The sequence below is a fragment of the Melanaphis sacchari genome, unplaced genomic scaffold (genome assembly GCF_002803265.2).
Source record: "Melanaphis sacchari strain LSU unplaced genomic scaffold, SCAv2.0 Contig12_pilon_pilon, whole genome shotgun sequence".
Taxonomy (NCBI): domain Eukaryota; kingdom Metazoa; phylum Arthropoda; class Insecta; order Hemiptera; family Aphididae; genus Melanaphis; species Melanaphis sacchari.
This window is the reverse complement of record NW_020270527.1, coordinates 4,200,994-4,213,796: the sequence shown is the minus strand read 5'-3', so window position 1 is coordinate 4,213,796 and position 12,803 is coordinate 4,200,994. Positions and strand designations below refer to the sequence as shown.

The 12,803-nt window shown below is 24.4% G+C and overlaps 1 protein-coding gene across 2 annotated transcripts; it reads right to left on the bottom strand.

The window, feature by feature from the left end:
• Positions 1 to 1,873: 1,873 nt before the first annotated feature.
• LOC112591146 (nose resistant to fluoxetine protein 6-like) lies at positions 1,874 to 12,791 on the bottom strand. 2 transcript variants are annotated; one of them, XM_025334854.1, is made up of 14 exons: positions 12,017 to 12,791; positions 11,516 to 11,962; positions 6,391 to 6,629; positions 5,726 to 5,943; positions 5,560 to 5,657; positions 5,280 to 5,461; positions 5,048 to 5,205; positions 4,785 to 4,953; positions 4,520 to 4,713; positions 3,808 to 3,949; positions 3,396 to 3,585; positions 3,188 to 3,333; positions 2,878 to 2,995; positions 1,874 to 2,071 (listed from the first exon to the last, which is right to left on the bottom strand). In XM_025334854.1, exons 1-14 carry the CDS (start codon positions 12,351 to 12,353, stop codon positions 1,998 to 2,000), a joined length of 2,712 nt encoding a protein of 903 aa, XP_025190639.1. In that variant the 5' UTR covers positions 12,354 to 12,791; the 3' UTR covers positions 1,874 to 1,997. The 2 variants fall into 2 exon arrangements, with proteins under 2 accessions (XP_025190639.1, XP_025190638.1); XM_025334853.1 differs by having other exon boundaries at positions 11,516 to 12,791.
• Positions 12,792 to 12,803: the final 12 nt, after the last annotated feature.

Below are 12,803 nucleotides of genomic sequence, written 5' to 3'. Positions count from 1 at the left end.
ATATTTGAAGTGAGTTCAAAGATGAATAAAATAATTTTCAGATTTTAAAAATTACACAAAGTATAAGTTTGTAATAGAATTTATGCATAATGTTATAATATTACGTTTAAAGGTATTACAAATATACAGTATAAATAAAATGTAGAATTTTATTAAATAAATGAGTTACTTACGTATGTCATTATTTTACCTTTTTGAGAAAAAAAAATTAGTTTAAACATAAACAGCACTCCAAATATACATTTTTATTTGATTTGTCGATCTCTTTGCCGTCATTTTGTTAAAAAGAATTTTAAATCTCATAAAATAATTAAATATATAGATATATTTCAAACATTATTTTTTTACATTACTTTAAAATCAACAAATTAAGGTAGTGATTAAATTATTAATCAACCTATTCAATAATATCAATAGATAAAATAATAAGAACAATATTTTTAACCTAAATACTATTTGATTTTTCTAAAATTTATGTTTGTATCAAAATCGATTTTAATCAATGCTGCAAAATTTGTAAAATAATAATTCTATACAACAACAGTTCGCTAATTATTTATTTAATTATTGCATACAATTTGGGTACAATGTTTTAAATCTATAATTATTTTTATGAAAATAATAGACATTTTTTAAACTGGACAATTCGTAAGTTTTGATATTATATATTTAAAAATATTTAAATTAAAGAAATAGTTTCATTATTAAGTTATTTAATTAAATGTAATTACTTTAAACATATCTCAACGATTTCAATTAACGATGTTTTAATTTATCGTTCTGTTAAAATTTCAATTATCTAGTTTTAACATTTTTTTGTAGGTACAATTTGTAATTTTAGTGTTTTGAAATGTATTTATAGTATTGTGATATAATATTTAATACTTTATTTGATAAGTTTTAAAACTTAAAATTTAAATTTAAAGATGTTGGTAATTCAATGAACTATTTAATACAAACACAATAAATTGAAATTTATGGTAATTAGCTCAGTCGTGTTGATTAATTTAATTATTATAGTTATATCATTGTAATTTTTTATTCTTTTCATTCACTGGAAAAATGTTTAAATATCAAAGCATCAGATAAATGTATCTAGTAAAACTAATATATTATACTTTAGCAGTGTTTTAGAAAGTATTATCAATTGAAACAGACAAAGTAGAAACCTTATTTTTATCGTAAACTAAATATTAATTGTTTAATTATCAGGATGATTTACCTCTTATTTTTATTTCAATAATGTAGTTATTCAAAATACAATTTTTGAAATTTTTAAATAAGACCATATTCTTAAATCTTTCAGATTTTTTTTTATTTAAAAAACTACTAAGTGGAAAAACAAACTTTTGGTTCAAAATAAAAACCCCTTTTTAATGTAAATTATTTTGTGGGTAATTTTTTTTCTTTCTTCTAATGTTGTTGTTTTAAATTAAAATATCTCGTGAACAGTTTTTCAATCGTTGAGATGCTTATAATAAGAAAACATGTTCTTAAAAATGATTTCAAAAATATAAAGTAGATTTAATATTGAATTTAGTATATATTATATTTGGGCTAGTTGGTGGGTTAACATTAATCATTAAAATTGTTGATTAGTCGCCATGGCCACAATATCTTCCAAACACAATTATTATGAAAAAAAGGGTAAGCATATGGTTGGTGAATCAGTTTGTATATTTATCAGTAATTGATTTATTTTATCAAATACACCTTGATAATGTTTTTGTTCAAAGTCCAATTACAATTAGTTTTTTTAACGGTTTGACATTGTAATATAATATTATTATAGTTTTGACTAGGCATAAACATTACATATTATTATAATAATTAATATTTCTCTTAAATATTTATAAATAATATTGAATGGTATCAATTTTATTAAATATATAATAATTACATTTTAATATACTACAAAAAAAAAAAAAATGTACAAAGTACATGATATTTTCATCTGAGGAATAATTTACCAATATAAGATAACAAATAAATTTAAATTATGCTTGTATCTCGAAGTTTTCAAGATTGTTTCTATTAATTGATAGTCGTGGTTTTGGTTTTGAAAACGTATCTAGAACAATAAAAAAATAACATTATTACGTAATTATATTTTAGAGATAAGAAAAATATTAAAATTTAAAAATCGGAGAAGTTGTTCTGCAGTATATAAAGTAAGTTTCAAGTTATTTATTAGGTTATTGTTAGTTACTGTTCTTTAGTCTCTGTCTCTATTTCTTAGTATAATTTATAATATTAATAATAGAAATCTATTTTTTTATTAGGAAAACCATTCGTTCAAAAAATGTTTATTAAAAATACAGAGTTCATTATGCAAAAATTGTTTTTATAAATTCAAGTGTTATTAAATATTATATTGCAAATTTTATAGTATATAGAAAATAATATGCATTAAGTCGAAGAATTTCTAGGATCAATATTTTTTAAATTATTACAAAGTAATTAAATTCGTTGTACATTTTATTTAAAATAAATAGAGTAATATTGTTCTGATTTGGTGTAATATTTAAAAATATGATATATACCTATTAGGTATATGTTTATAAAATTGACTTATAAAGCATAAATAAGAACACCAATGTTATTTTTATCTAAATTTACTACCTGTTAGCTACAATTAATAATTAATATTAGGTAAATATCAATGAAATATTTTTTTAAATTGATACATACAATTGTATTTAAATTTGATACTTTAAAAGTATGACTAACACAATATTATTATAGTATCTACCTAAATATTTCTATCAAATTCTTATATCTATCTATTTATCATCTATTTTTGATTTACGCTACCTAAAAAATGATGATATATGCCATATGGAAAAGACCATATAAATTAGATTGTAATATTCTTACCTCCAACAAATAATTTCATTACGTTCTTCTGGAATCTATCAAATGGCGATTCGATCATAACATTAATTGCAAATGCATACATGAAGGCCACTGTGGTGTCACCACAAAATCTCCAAAACTATAGTAAAAAAATACAAATTAATTTCATTGAAATAAGACTAGCAAACATGTTATACATTTAAGTTATTTTTATTTTTGAACGTCAAATATATTTGACGTTCAAAAATAAAAAAACACTAAAAAAAAAGACAAAGCACATTTCAAAAATCATTTTAGAAGTGTGAAAACTCAGTAATTTTATAGTACTTACTATTAATGTTAAGCTTTGATATGTTGGTGTCTCGATGGCTCCGATCGTTTGAAGTTGAATGATTTCTTGGTACATATAGACACAGAAAACTAATTTTCCAAGAACGTGGAAAATTCTATGACCCAAAAATCCACTGATACAAACCCCTTTACACACAAATCACAAAAAATAAAAATTGTGTTAAGTTTTTATAATTTAAATAAATTACCAAATCCGGAGAGTCCATGACCTATTATGCCGTAAGATATAAGAATAGACCACACGAGTCGCCCGATCGTAAAGTATATTGCGTGTTCGTAATTTACATATTTGTGTTTTAATGTAAAGAATGTTCCAGAACTCAAATATATAATATTTCCAATTATAAGAACAACTGGAACCCAGAAAATACGACTTTTCTGTGAATTAATAAATATTTAACATAAATTAATAATAATATTTAAAGTAGTGTATTTTATACATATTAATAAAGGATATATGAGATATATTTATTTCCACAATTTTAATATATTATATTTAACGACAATAAGCTAATATTTACCTATTCAGTTTTTTTAAACAATATTAATTTTGCATATTATAACTAAGGGTTAAATATAATAGATTAAATTCTATTTTACCAATGATAACTTGTAGTCAGCTTCCTTCAATCTCATGTACAAGTATCCTGCTAAGATTCCAATGAAATAAGTCATTGATCTCATATGGCTTTTAATATACACTTCAGTATAAAATCTTTCTTTGCTGAGATCTTTAAGATTTCTATAACACGAAAATAATGTATAATATTATGTACATTTAATTTGAACAAAATATTAAAATTGTTACAAATACTAATTTGCTTAAAATTATTTATATTAAAATCTCTTATTTCTGATTTGAATAAAATGGCTAAAAATAAATATATGAGTAGAAAATATTTTACGAATATATAATATCAATTAATATAATTTGATATTGTATAAATAATTTTTTTAAATAATAAGGTTTCATATTTTTAATCGTACGATATTTAAAATTTTAAGTTAATAATTATTATGATATTAGACATTTTTTATGTATAGTTATTAACAATAACAACTGTAAAAATATTTTTCAAATCAAAATTTAAAATATATTATTCATTTATTTATAACTTAGAAATAAATTAGTCTCTTTATGTAATAAAATATATTGATGTAAATTTAGGTAAATAAAATTAATTTCAAACTATAGATATTAGGTTATATTGATAATGATATACTAGTTAATAGATATACTCGAGAAACCGAGTAGATATTTGATTTAAATTTAATATTATATCAGACAATTTTGATTAATATAAACGCTTACTGGGGAGTAATATCAGCCGTTCCTCGATGTTTCTCATTGATTATTATATAAGCAGGGATTACTGTTGATAAGGTTAAACACGCTCCAAGTATTATCAACCCTTGTTTTCTCCACTTCCAAATAGCATAGGTCAGTAGTGTGCCGATTATGAAAAAGTGCATGTCACAAGCCAAATACCACGAGGGGATGATACACTATTAACATTATACCATTAAACCATATTTAAATGAAAAATAAGATAAATAATATATATATTTGTGTTTACTAATTCATCCGTGTGGACGTAATTGTTAATAAAAAGTACGTTTGTCCACCAATTGGTTTGACATCTTTCCGATTCTCTGTAAACGATCATTCTCCATATAGGACCACTGTTCAGATATGGAAGTACGAAAATATATGTGACAATAAGTGTGCCGTACACTGGGAATATTCTGAAATCAAAATACTCAATATATCTCTATAAAATTACGTAACAAGTTATGACCTTTTTAAAAATTAAATAAATAAAAGTATTACACCACGTACCTTAACCATCTATAGATCATAATGGGTATAAAGTTCAAATGTTTTTTTTCTGTGAGTTGTTTTGTAATTATACGGAAAGTGAGGAATCCACTAATTACAAAGAACGTTTCCAAAAATATGGTACATTTAAAGTAGCCCAACCAAAAATTGTGAATCATCTAAACAAAAAACTTTTGATATAACTGATTGTGGCTTTATCAGTGTTTTATAATATGCATTGCATTAAATTTACCCAATGAGTGAAATTAGGATTTGACTGTGGATTTCCGAGCTCAATAAACCATCTGTGGCCAATAATGACCTGTAGAATCGCGCATACTTTAAATCCATTTATAATTGAAAACTCTTCGGTCTCCGACGGTTTCATAAGTCTTTCCAAGTTTGAGATAAGTGAAAACGGTTTCATGAGTTTTTCTAATAAAATAGTAAGATACGACGATAGAGAACTTTGAAAATGCTATTTAAAAAATAAAATAAAATCTTATCACATAAATGTATTGACTTGAACTTACTCATTGGTCCGTGTTCAGATTTTGGTCGGTATTGCAAATAAATAAAATCGTACAAGGTGCCTACGATGACAAGCATTCCAATCACCACGTACATTGCGCTACAAAAAAATAAAGGCCGACATAAAAAAGGTACTGAATAATATAAACGTATTACTTTTAAACGTACCAGACAAAAAAAAAGCCCGCAGTGAATTTATATATATTTTCTTTGGAAGTGTGTAACAATGGGTCGATGGTTACATTACCTTCCAATCCATGACGGTTTAGCTCTGGTATTAATACGTTGCTCACGATCTTTTGAACGTCTTTCGATTGACAAGTATCTGGTAAACACACGCCCCATTGAAATTTGTGTCTTTGTACATAAGCCTCTTGTACGTTGTGCTAAAGAAATAAAACCATTTGAAAAAAATTTAATATTACAAATAAATTTAATTTAAACATAGGTACCTAGCTAAAGTGTATCAATAAAAATAAAAAAAATAAAAAAATATACCAAGAATTTAAATTATAGTATATAATTTCCAAGTGATAATTGGTAATCAATAATAGTTACCACGGTAAAAGGTTTTTGAAAAAAATTGTCAGATATTTAGGCCATAGCAAATTTTTAATCCAACAGAAATATAGTCAAATAAATAAATGAAAAAAATCATTGTTTTTTAAATAAAATATTTAAATTTCATCTATTGGAGTTGGTTAATATTGAATGATTTGATATTTAATAATAAATGGATCGCCACCATATGAGAGATATATTCATTAGCTATTTATATTATATGTAAAATATAATTATAAATATAAAACACTTTATGCAATTGTCAAATTTACCTTCAGTATTTCCCATGTCGTCTTATCTTGGTCAAACGGTTCATAATCTTTTGAGTGATCGTTGTTATAAAACTCTGGATACAATTGATAACTTGGTCGAAAATCAATGTCTACCAATGTGTATCCTCCGGATATACCGAGATTTTTAGATCGTGATTCAATACATTGGTCGAAATTACCGAAACTGAATGTGTTTGCATCTACAAGTCCTTCGGGACCTTTTGATGTGGCGTCTAACACTATAATAATACAACCAACGATAACATAAATATTTACATGCAGTTATATAATATAATATATTCTGCATATATATGTGTTTAAAAACTGAATAATTCAACAATTTTACGTCAATTGAAACGAACATTTTATCAAATCGTCAATATAATTTCTTTAGATATACAATATAATTCATTAACTGTTAGCATTTAATTTTTAAAGAAAAATATTCAGATAAAATTTTTTAAGAGTATTCTATTTAGGGTTATGAAATAAAAAATAATAATATCGTCTATCTATTCAAAATAAATATTGACAGGTTATCTGGAAAATACGAAGATGATAATTAGGGTTAGGATGTTTATGACTTTTGCATATTTTTTCTTTTAGTCGTACACATTACAAACCCAATAATAAATTCGTTTTATATGGCATAGAATCAGATATATTCAATTTTATTTTGCATATTTTTGCATATTTAGGAATTTTTATCAATAAATGCATATTCTGCCAAAAAATTGTAAATAAATGCATATTTTGTACAAAAAATAACTTAAATATAATATAAACATCAATATTTACCTATAGATTGGCATTGTTGGTTTCATGACTAATAAAAACGAGAAAAACGTGTAGTTTAAATTATTAACTTATCTTTATTACTTATTTATCTTTACTATAATTATATGTTTATTAATCAATATAATCATGTTTATGAACGATGATCGCAATAGTGTGGTGATGCCTTTATTTTTAATTTCAAAAATCTCATATTTGTATTTAAGTCTAAGGTTATAAAAATAGTATTGTAAATTAATTAGGAATAGATTTTGGATTAGTACCTAATAAACTAATTTTAAAAAGACATTTAATTTTTTTTAAATGCATATTTTGATATTTATTGTGCATATTTGCATGTATTTTTTAGTGTTTTTAAGGTCATAAACATCCTAACCCTAATGATAATATATATTAAGGGCAATAAAAAATATTAAGTTACCTATAATCTTACCATATATGTAAATACCTAATTGTTACCTGTACATATAATAATACCTATAAATACAAATACCATAGTACATTTTAAAATAAATTAATATATTTTGAAATTTTTAAAAGAATTGAGTAAATAATAAGGTAACTATTTACTATAGTATTTGTCTCATTTTTTTTTTTACGATATGAGATTTGATAGCTTTTATTTTATTAGTAAAAAATTATAAGAAAACTCTAACCTGTACAAAATACGTTAAATAATAAAATTTATATTTTGATAATATTGACTAAGGGATATTAACTACTAAGTATATAACACATATTATATATTACAAATATATCAAAATTAATTACGTAAGTTACGTCACTATACAATAAACAGTAATTTAAATTCTATATTAAACAATAATATATTTTTTATTATTAAAAAAACTTTGTAAATTAATTTTTTTATTTCTTGAATGTATTGATTTTACCTATGGTTTTTTATTTTTATTTATGTGTAAACAATTTTTTAGCTATTTTTAGTTATAAAATTATTAGCGAATTTCATAGTTTTGATAAATTTTGTCAACATATTTTAGCTTTTAGCAGTTATAAATATTTATCATTGCTTTTTGTATTTTTTTAATATAGGTATATAATGAAAAACATTTGGAAAACCTTAAATTAAATTTTCTAGGTTTTTGAGAGGGCAAAAATTGTTATCAAAGTTTACATAAAAAAATAAAACTAAAGATAAATCGAAAATTTCAAATGTATGTAATAGATCAAAAAGAGTCAAAATATTTTTATATTTAATTTTATCGTGTTTAAAAAATATAAAAATTTGGCAAAATTTTCAAATATTTAAGGTATTTATTTTTACAATAAAAAAAAAAAGCGGGCAAGTGGGTACCGCTCTGCTGTACATTAGAGGGTGGGGTGAACCTCGGACTACGGTAGGTTAAAATTGAATGCAATGATAGGTATCATTGCATACGAAAAACGATTCTGAATGGAGATGATTTGTCAGTCTAGGATATATTATATTTAAATATTGCCATACATTCTTTTTTGAAAAAATATTTTATTTTTCAATTAGGACGCATTTGCAAAAGTCATGGTTAATCAATTAATTTTTATGAATTATGAATTATATCTACAAAATAATTTGCAAATATTCATGGTTTTGACGAATTTTTGTCAATATTTGAACTTCAAATGCTAATAAAAAAAAATTGTGCTTATGTATTCTTAAAATTTTTTGATCACTATAAGAATAACTTATGAGGAACTTTGTATTAAATGTTCAAGTATTTTGATTGGGTCAAAAAATTTTTATCGACACTTCAAAAAAAAATTTTCAGAAAAATTGAAAACTTCAGTTGTTTATAAATAGCTGAAAAAAAGTGAAAATATTTTGAAAATTAAATCACGTAGAAAAAGCCAATCTAAATAACTGGTAAAGTTTTCAAGTATCTACGACTTATACTTTTTGAATATCAACAAATATTTAAAATCGTTTGAGGATAAATCGTTATCGTTACGCTATTTCGTAAAAATTAAAAATTCAAACACACTTAAAATTTTTCCTTTAATGATGCTTCGAGTTTTTTGTATAGCTACTTGAAGGGAAACTTAAGGAAAATATAGTGTAGTATTTTTAATCCTTAGTTATAAACACAAAAAACTTTATGATTTTTCAACTTCAAAATTACTTACAAATTTTCGCGTTTTCGATAGATTTCGTAAATATTTCAACTATAAACGTTTATAAAAAAAAAAATTGTGACTAACGATTTTTAATTTTTTTTATCTTCAATAAGAACAACTCATAAGGAATCTTGTATTAAATTTTCAAAATTTTTTGGTCATCCAACATTTTTTTATCAACACTTCAAAAAAAAATTCTCGTAAAAATCGATAATTTCAATGGTCTATATATAACTCAAAAAAAGTCAAAATCTTTTAAAAATTAAACTGTATATAGATAACACTAACATAAACATTTGGTGAAAATTTTAAGTATTTACAGTGATTAGTTTTTGAATTACAACCATATAAAAAAATCGATTTGGTCGAAAACTGGTTTTGCGTAAAAATTCCGGTTTTTTCATCATTTTTTTTTCTCGATTTTTTTGTAAACTGTTGGAAAATGTTTACTTTTTACCTCTATAATGCACCAAGGATATTCACTTTGCCATCGGAAACCACCCCCGAAATTTGAAATTGAAGTATTATTTCGACTACTTATGCTGTACAAAGACACAAAAAAAAAACACACATCATTGTAAAATCTATACATTCATCACTCCGTTCAGAATCAAAAAAAAAATTGGTACAATACTGGTTTCGGGTAAAATTCTTCTTGTTTTTTTTTGATTTTTTATTTTGTATTCCTCGTTTATTTAGAAGCTTATTTTACTTTTGACTTCCAAAATACCAAATAGATCCAAATCGCTATCAGAAATTATACCCAAAGTTAAAAATAATAAAAATATTTTTATTTTTTACTACCCCAAAAAGTAATGACAGACAGAAAAAAACATCATTGTTGTAAAACCAATAAATTTGCTGCTCTACTCAGAATTAAAAACCATAGTGTTACAATTTATCCAATAAGCCTGGATTGTAATTTCCCTTTTATTTTATTGCTTTTGAGATTTCAGTGCATACACTATAATATCTAAACGACTCTTAATAATTGTGTGATTAAAAGTAAAAATTTTAGATTAATCAAATATAAATGTTACAGTCTTACATAGTATGTTATACGTTGTAATTAATTTGTCCGATAGTTAACAACTTTACTAACTAATGTACATTTTATGGAGAGTGTTCTTTTTAAATAATATAATTTATGAATTTATCAACATGAAAACCTTAATACAATTTAATCGAATCAATTATAAATGAAGAATAAAATATAACGTAGCTAGATACTTATTATTGGATATTTGTTACTACGAAAAATATGCATTATTTCCGTTAAATGTTAATATAAACTATAATATATAAATTACAAAAATAAAATTAATGATATGTGATGTAATAACAACATAATTTATAAAGATCCAAATAATGTATTATTAATTTTTTTGCCATTGATTTGTAATTTAATTTAAAAAATAATATTGACATTTAAAACAAGGAAAACGGCACTTAGTTTTTCACAAAGATGATATATCTAAGAAACTATAGAAACCGGTTAGACGACGACAGTGGTTTATTTCAAAGTGTACTTAACTTCTAACCAATTTATGCAAAAGATTATTGTATTGAAAAATATGCATGTTTAACAAGGATATCTACTTAGACATTTTATTTTTATTATAAAAATGTTAATTATATATTTTATTAGTATCTAAGTAAATAAATAGATAAAATAGTACGTGTAGCTGTTTATCTAAGTACATTATTAACGATAAAATGTTTCCTTAAAAAATCAAAAATTTTAGTTAAAAATTGTAATAAATTAAATTTGGTTAATAATTTTAATTTCCAATGATAGTATAGCTTAATTGTAAAACAGTTCGTAATTACTTTTATGTGTATAATGCACATATATTATTACTTTTTTTTTTTTTTTGTCAAAAAGAAAAGTTATTTTTATTAAATCTTCAAAATCAATAGAATTTATGAATATATAGCATAATAACGATGCATCAAACAATCATAGTATTATAAATTATTACATATTTTAGTAACTCAGTGCTTGTAACATTCTGTATATTAGTTTTCTTTTTATTTATAAGTTTATTCTTAAATAAATTGATTTTATTTTTGAAGAAAAACTTTGTCAATATTATTTTAATTATTCTAATTTAAAAGAATAATATTGAGACAGAAATATCGGAGCTTTTGTAATATGTTATAAATTATAATTTAAATAATTTAATTATTTGATGTATGTTTAGATAATGTTACTTACTTTTATATGCCCACAATGTCAAGTTTTGCAAGTGTTTATTGTATAGCATCATGTCCTGTGCACATTTTGAGTTTGTTTGGGGAGCTAACCAAGGTGCACCATATAGGACGTTTGAGATAATCTGACCCAACAAAATTGGTTTTTCGGTAGATATTTTGATAGCATTTGGTTGAGGAAGTGCCAGGCTCCTAGATTTGGCAGTTTGTATTCTCTGTATCCACGGGTTGTCTGTAACAGCTTTGGTTGAAGATTCGGTTGACTGCGTAGTTATTGTAGTTGATTCACTTTTCACATTGTATGAAACATTTGAATCTGGTCTTTCAGTGTTCGTCAGATCATTTACATCATACGAAACTTCTGTTTGTGGTTGTTCATCGGATTCCGTTGGGTTGTTTGACTCGGTAGGTAATTTTCCGATAGCCAATTCACCATCCGCCTTTACTGAAACTTCTACTTTAGGCAATTTTTCAATAGCTGGTTCACCATCTACATTTATTGAAACTTCTGCGGTCGGAAATTTTCCGATAGCCAGTTCACCATCCACTTTCGCTAAGACTTCTGTTGTAGGTAATTTTTCAATTATCGGCTCTACTTCCAGATTGAATGGAACTTTTGATTGTAATTCGGTTTTGTTCCCTTTGGTTTGGTCATGTCCGAATGGCAGCTCGGGGAGTGTTATACCACCTGGTATAATTGTTGCAGATAAATCGGTATTTCTGTTAAACTTTGTAGAAAATATTAACTCCGTTGCCGAAATATTTTTCGTAAAACATGACAGATGTAAAACCAAAACTATTATACAAGCCACAGACGGAAATGATGAGACGTAGAAATGCATATTTGATCGTTCATAAACGTCTCTATTCTACATTGAATTTATAAAGCTAGCGTACAACACTGAGCTTTGATCTGATGTTTAGCTTTATTGATATACGTGATATATTATGTTGAGATTTTCACGGACCGCAGGACAAGTTTGTGAAGCTGTCACGACTGGTTCGTGTTGTCATTACGACTGATATGCGTTGTGGTTCACATACAACGTATTGACAAACGGAAATAGCATAGATACAAAACAAGTCTAGAGAACGCGATTGTCAATTAAACTCGTTTTATTGGCTCGAGTCGTGTTAGTAACTTTTACTCTCATCAAAACAGGATTATTTTCAAGTTCACAATTCATATATCCGTTTAAATGTTCTATGGGATGTTGAAAAAGCATCAGCTTCAAGGAATCTGATAAATAAAAAAGGAATTTTATTGTTTTGTGTTAAAATGTTACGATTAT

Coding starts and splice junctions, on each gene's coding strand:
- LOC112591146 (XM_025334853.1), bottom strand. CDS start 12,353: ATGCATTTCTACGTCTCATCATTTCCGTCTGTGGCTTGTATAATAGTT. Junction 5,206..5,279: donor ATCCTAATTTCACTCATTGG/GTAAATTTAATG, acceptor TTTTTTGTTTAG/ATGATTCACAATTTTTGGTT. Junction 3,950..4,519: donor ACGGCTGATATTACTCCCCA/GTAAGCGTTTAT, acceptor TTCGTGTTATAG/AAATCTTAAAGATCTCAGCA.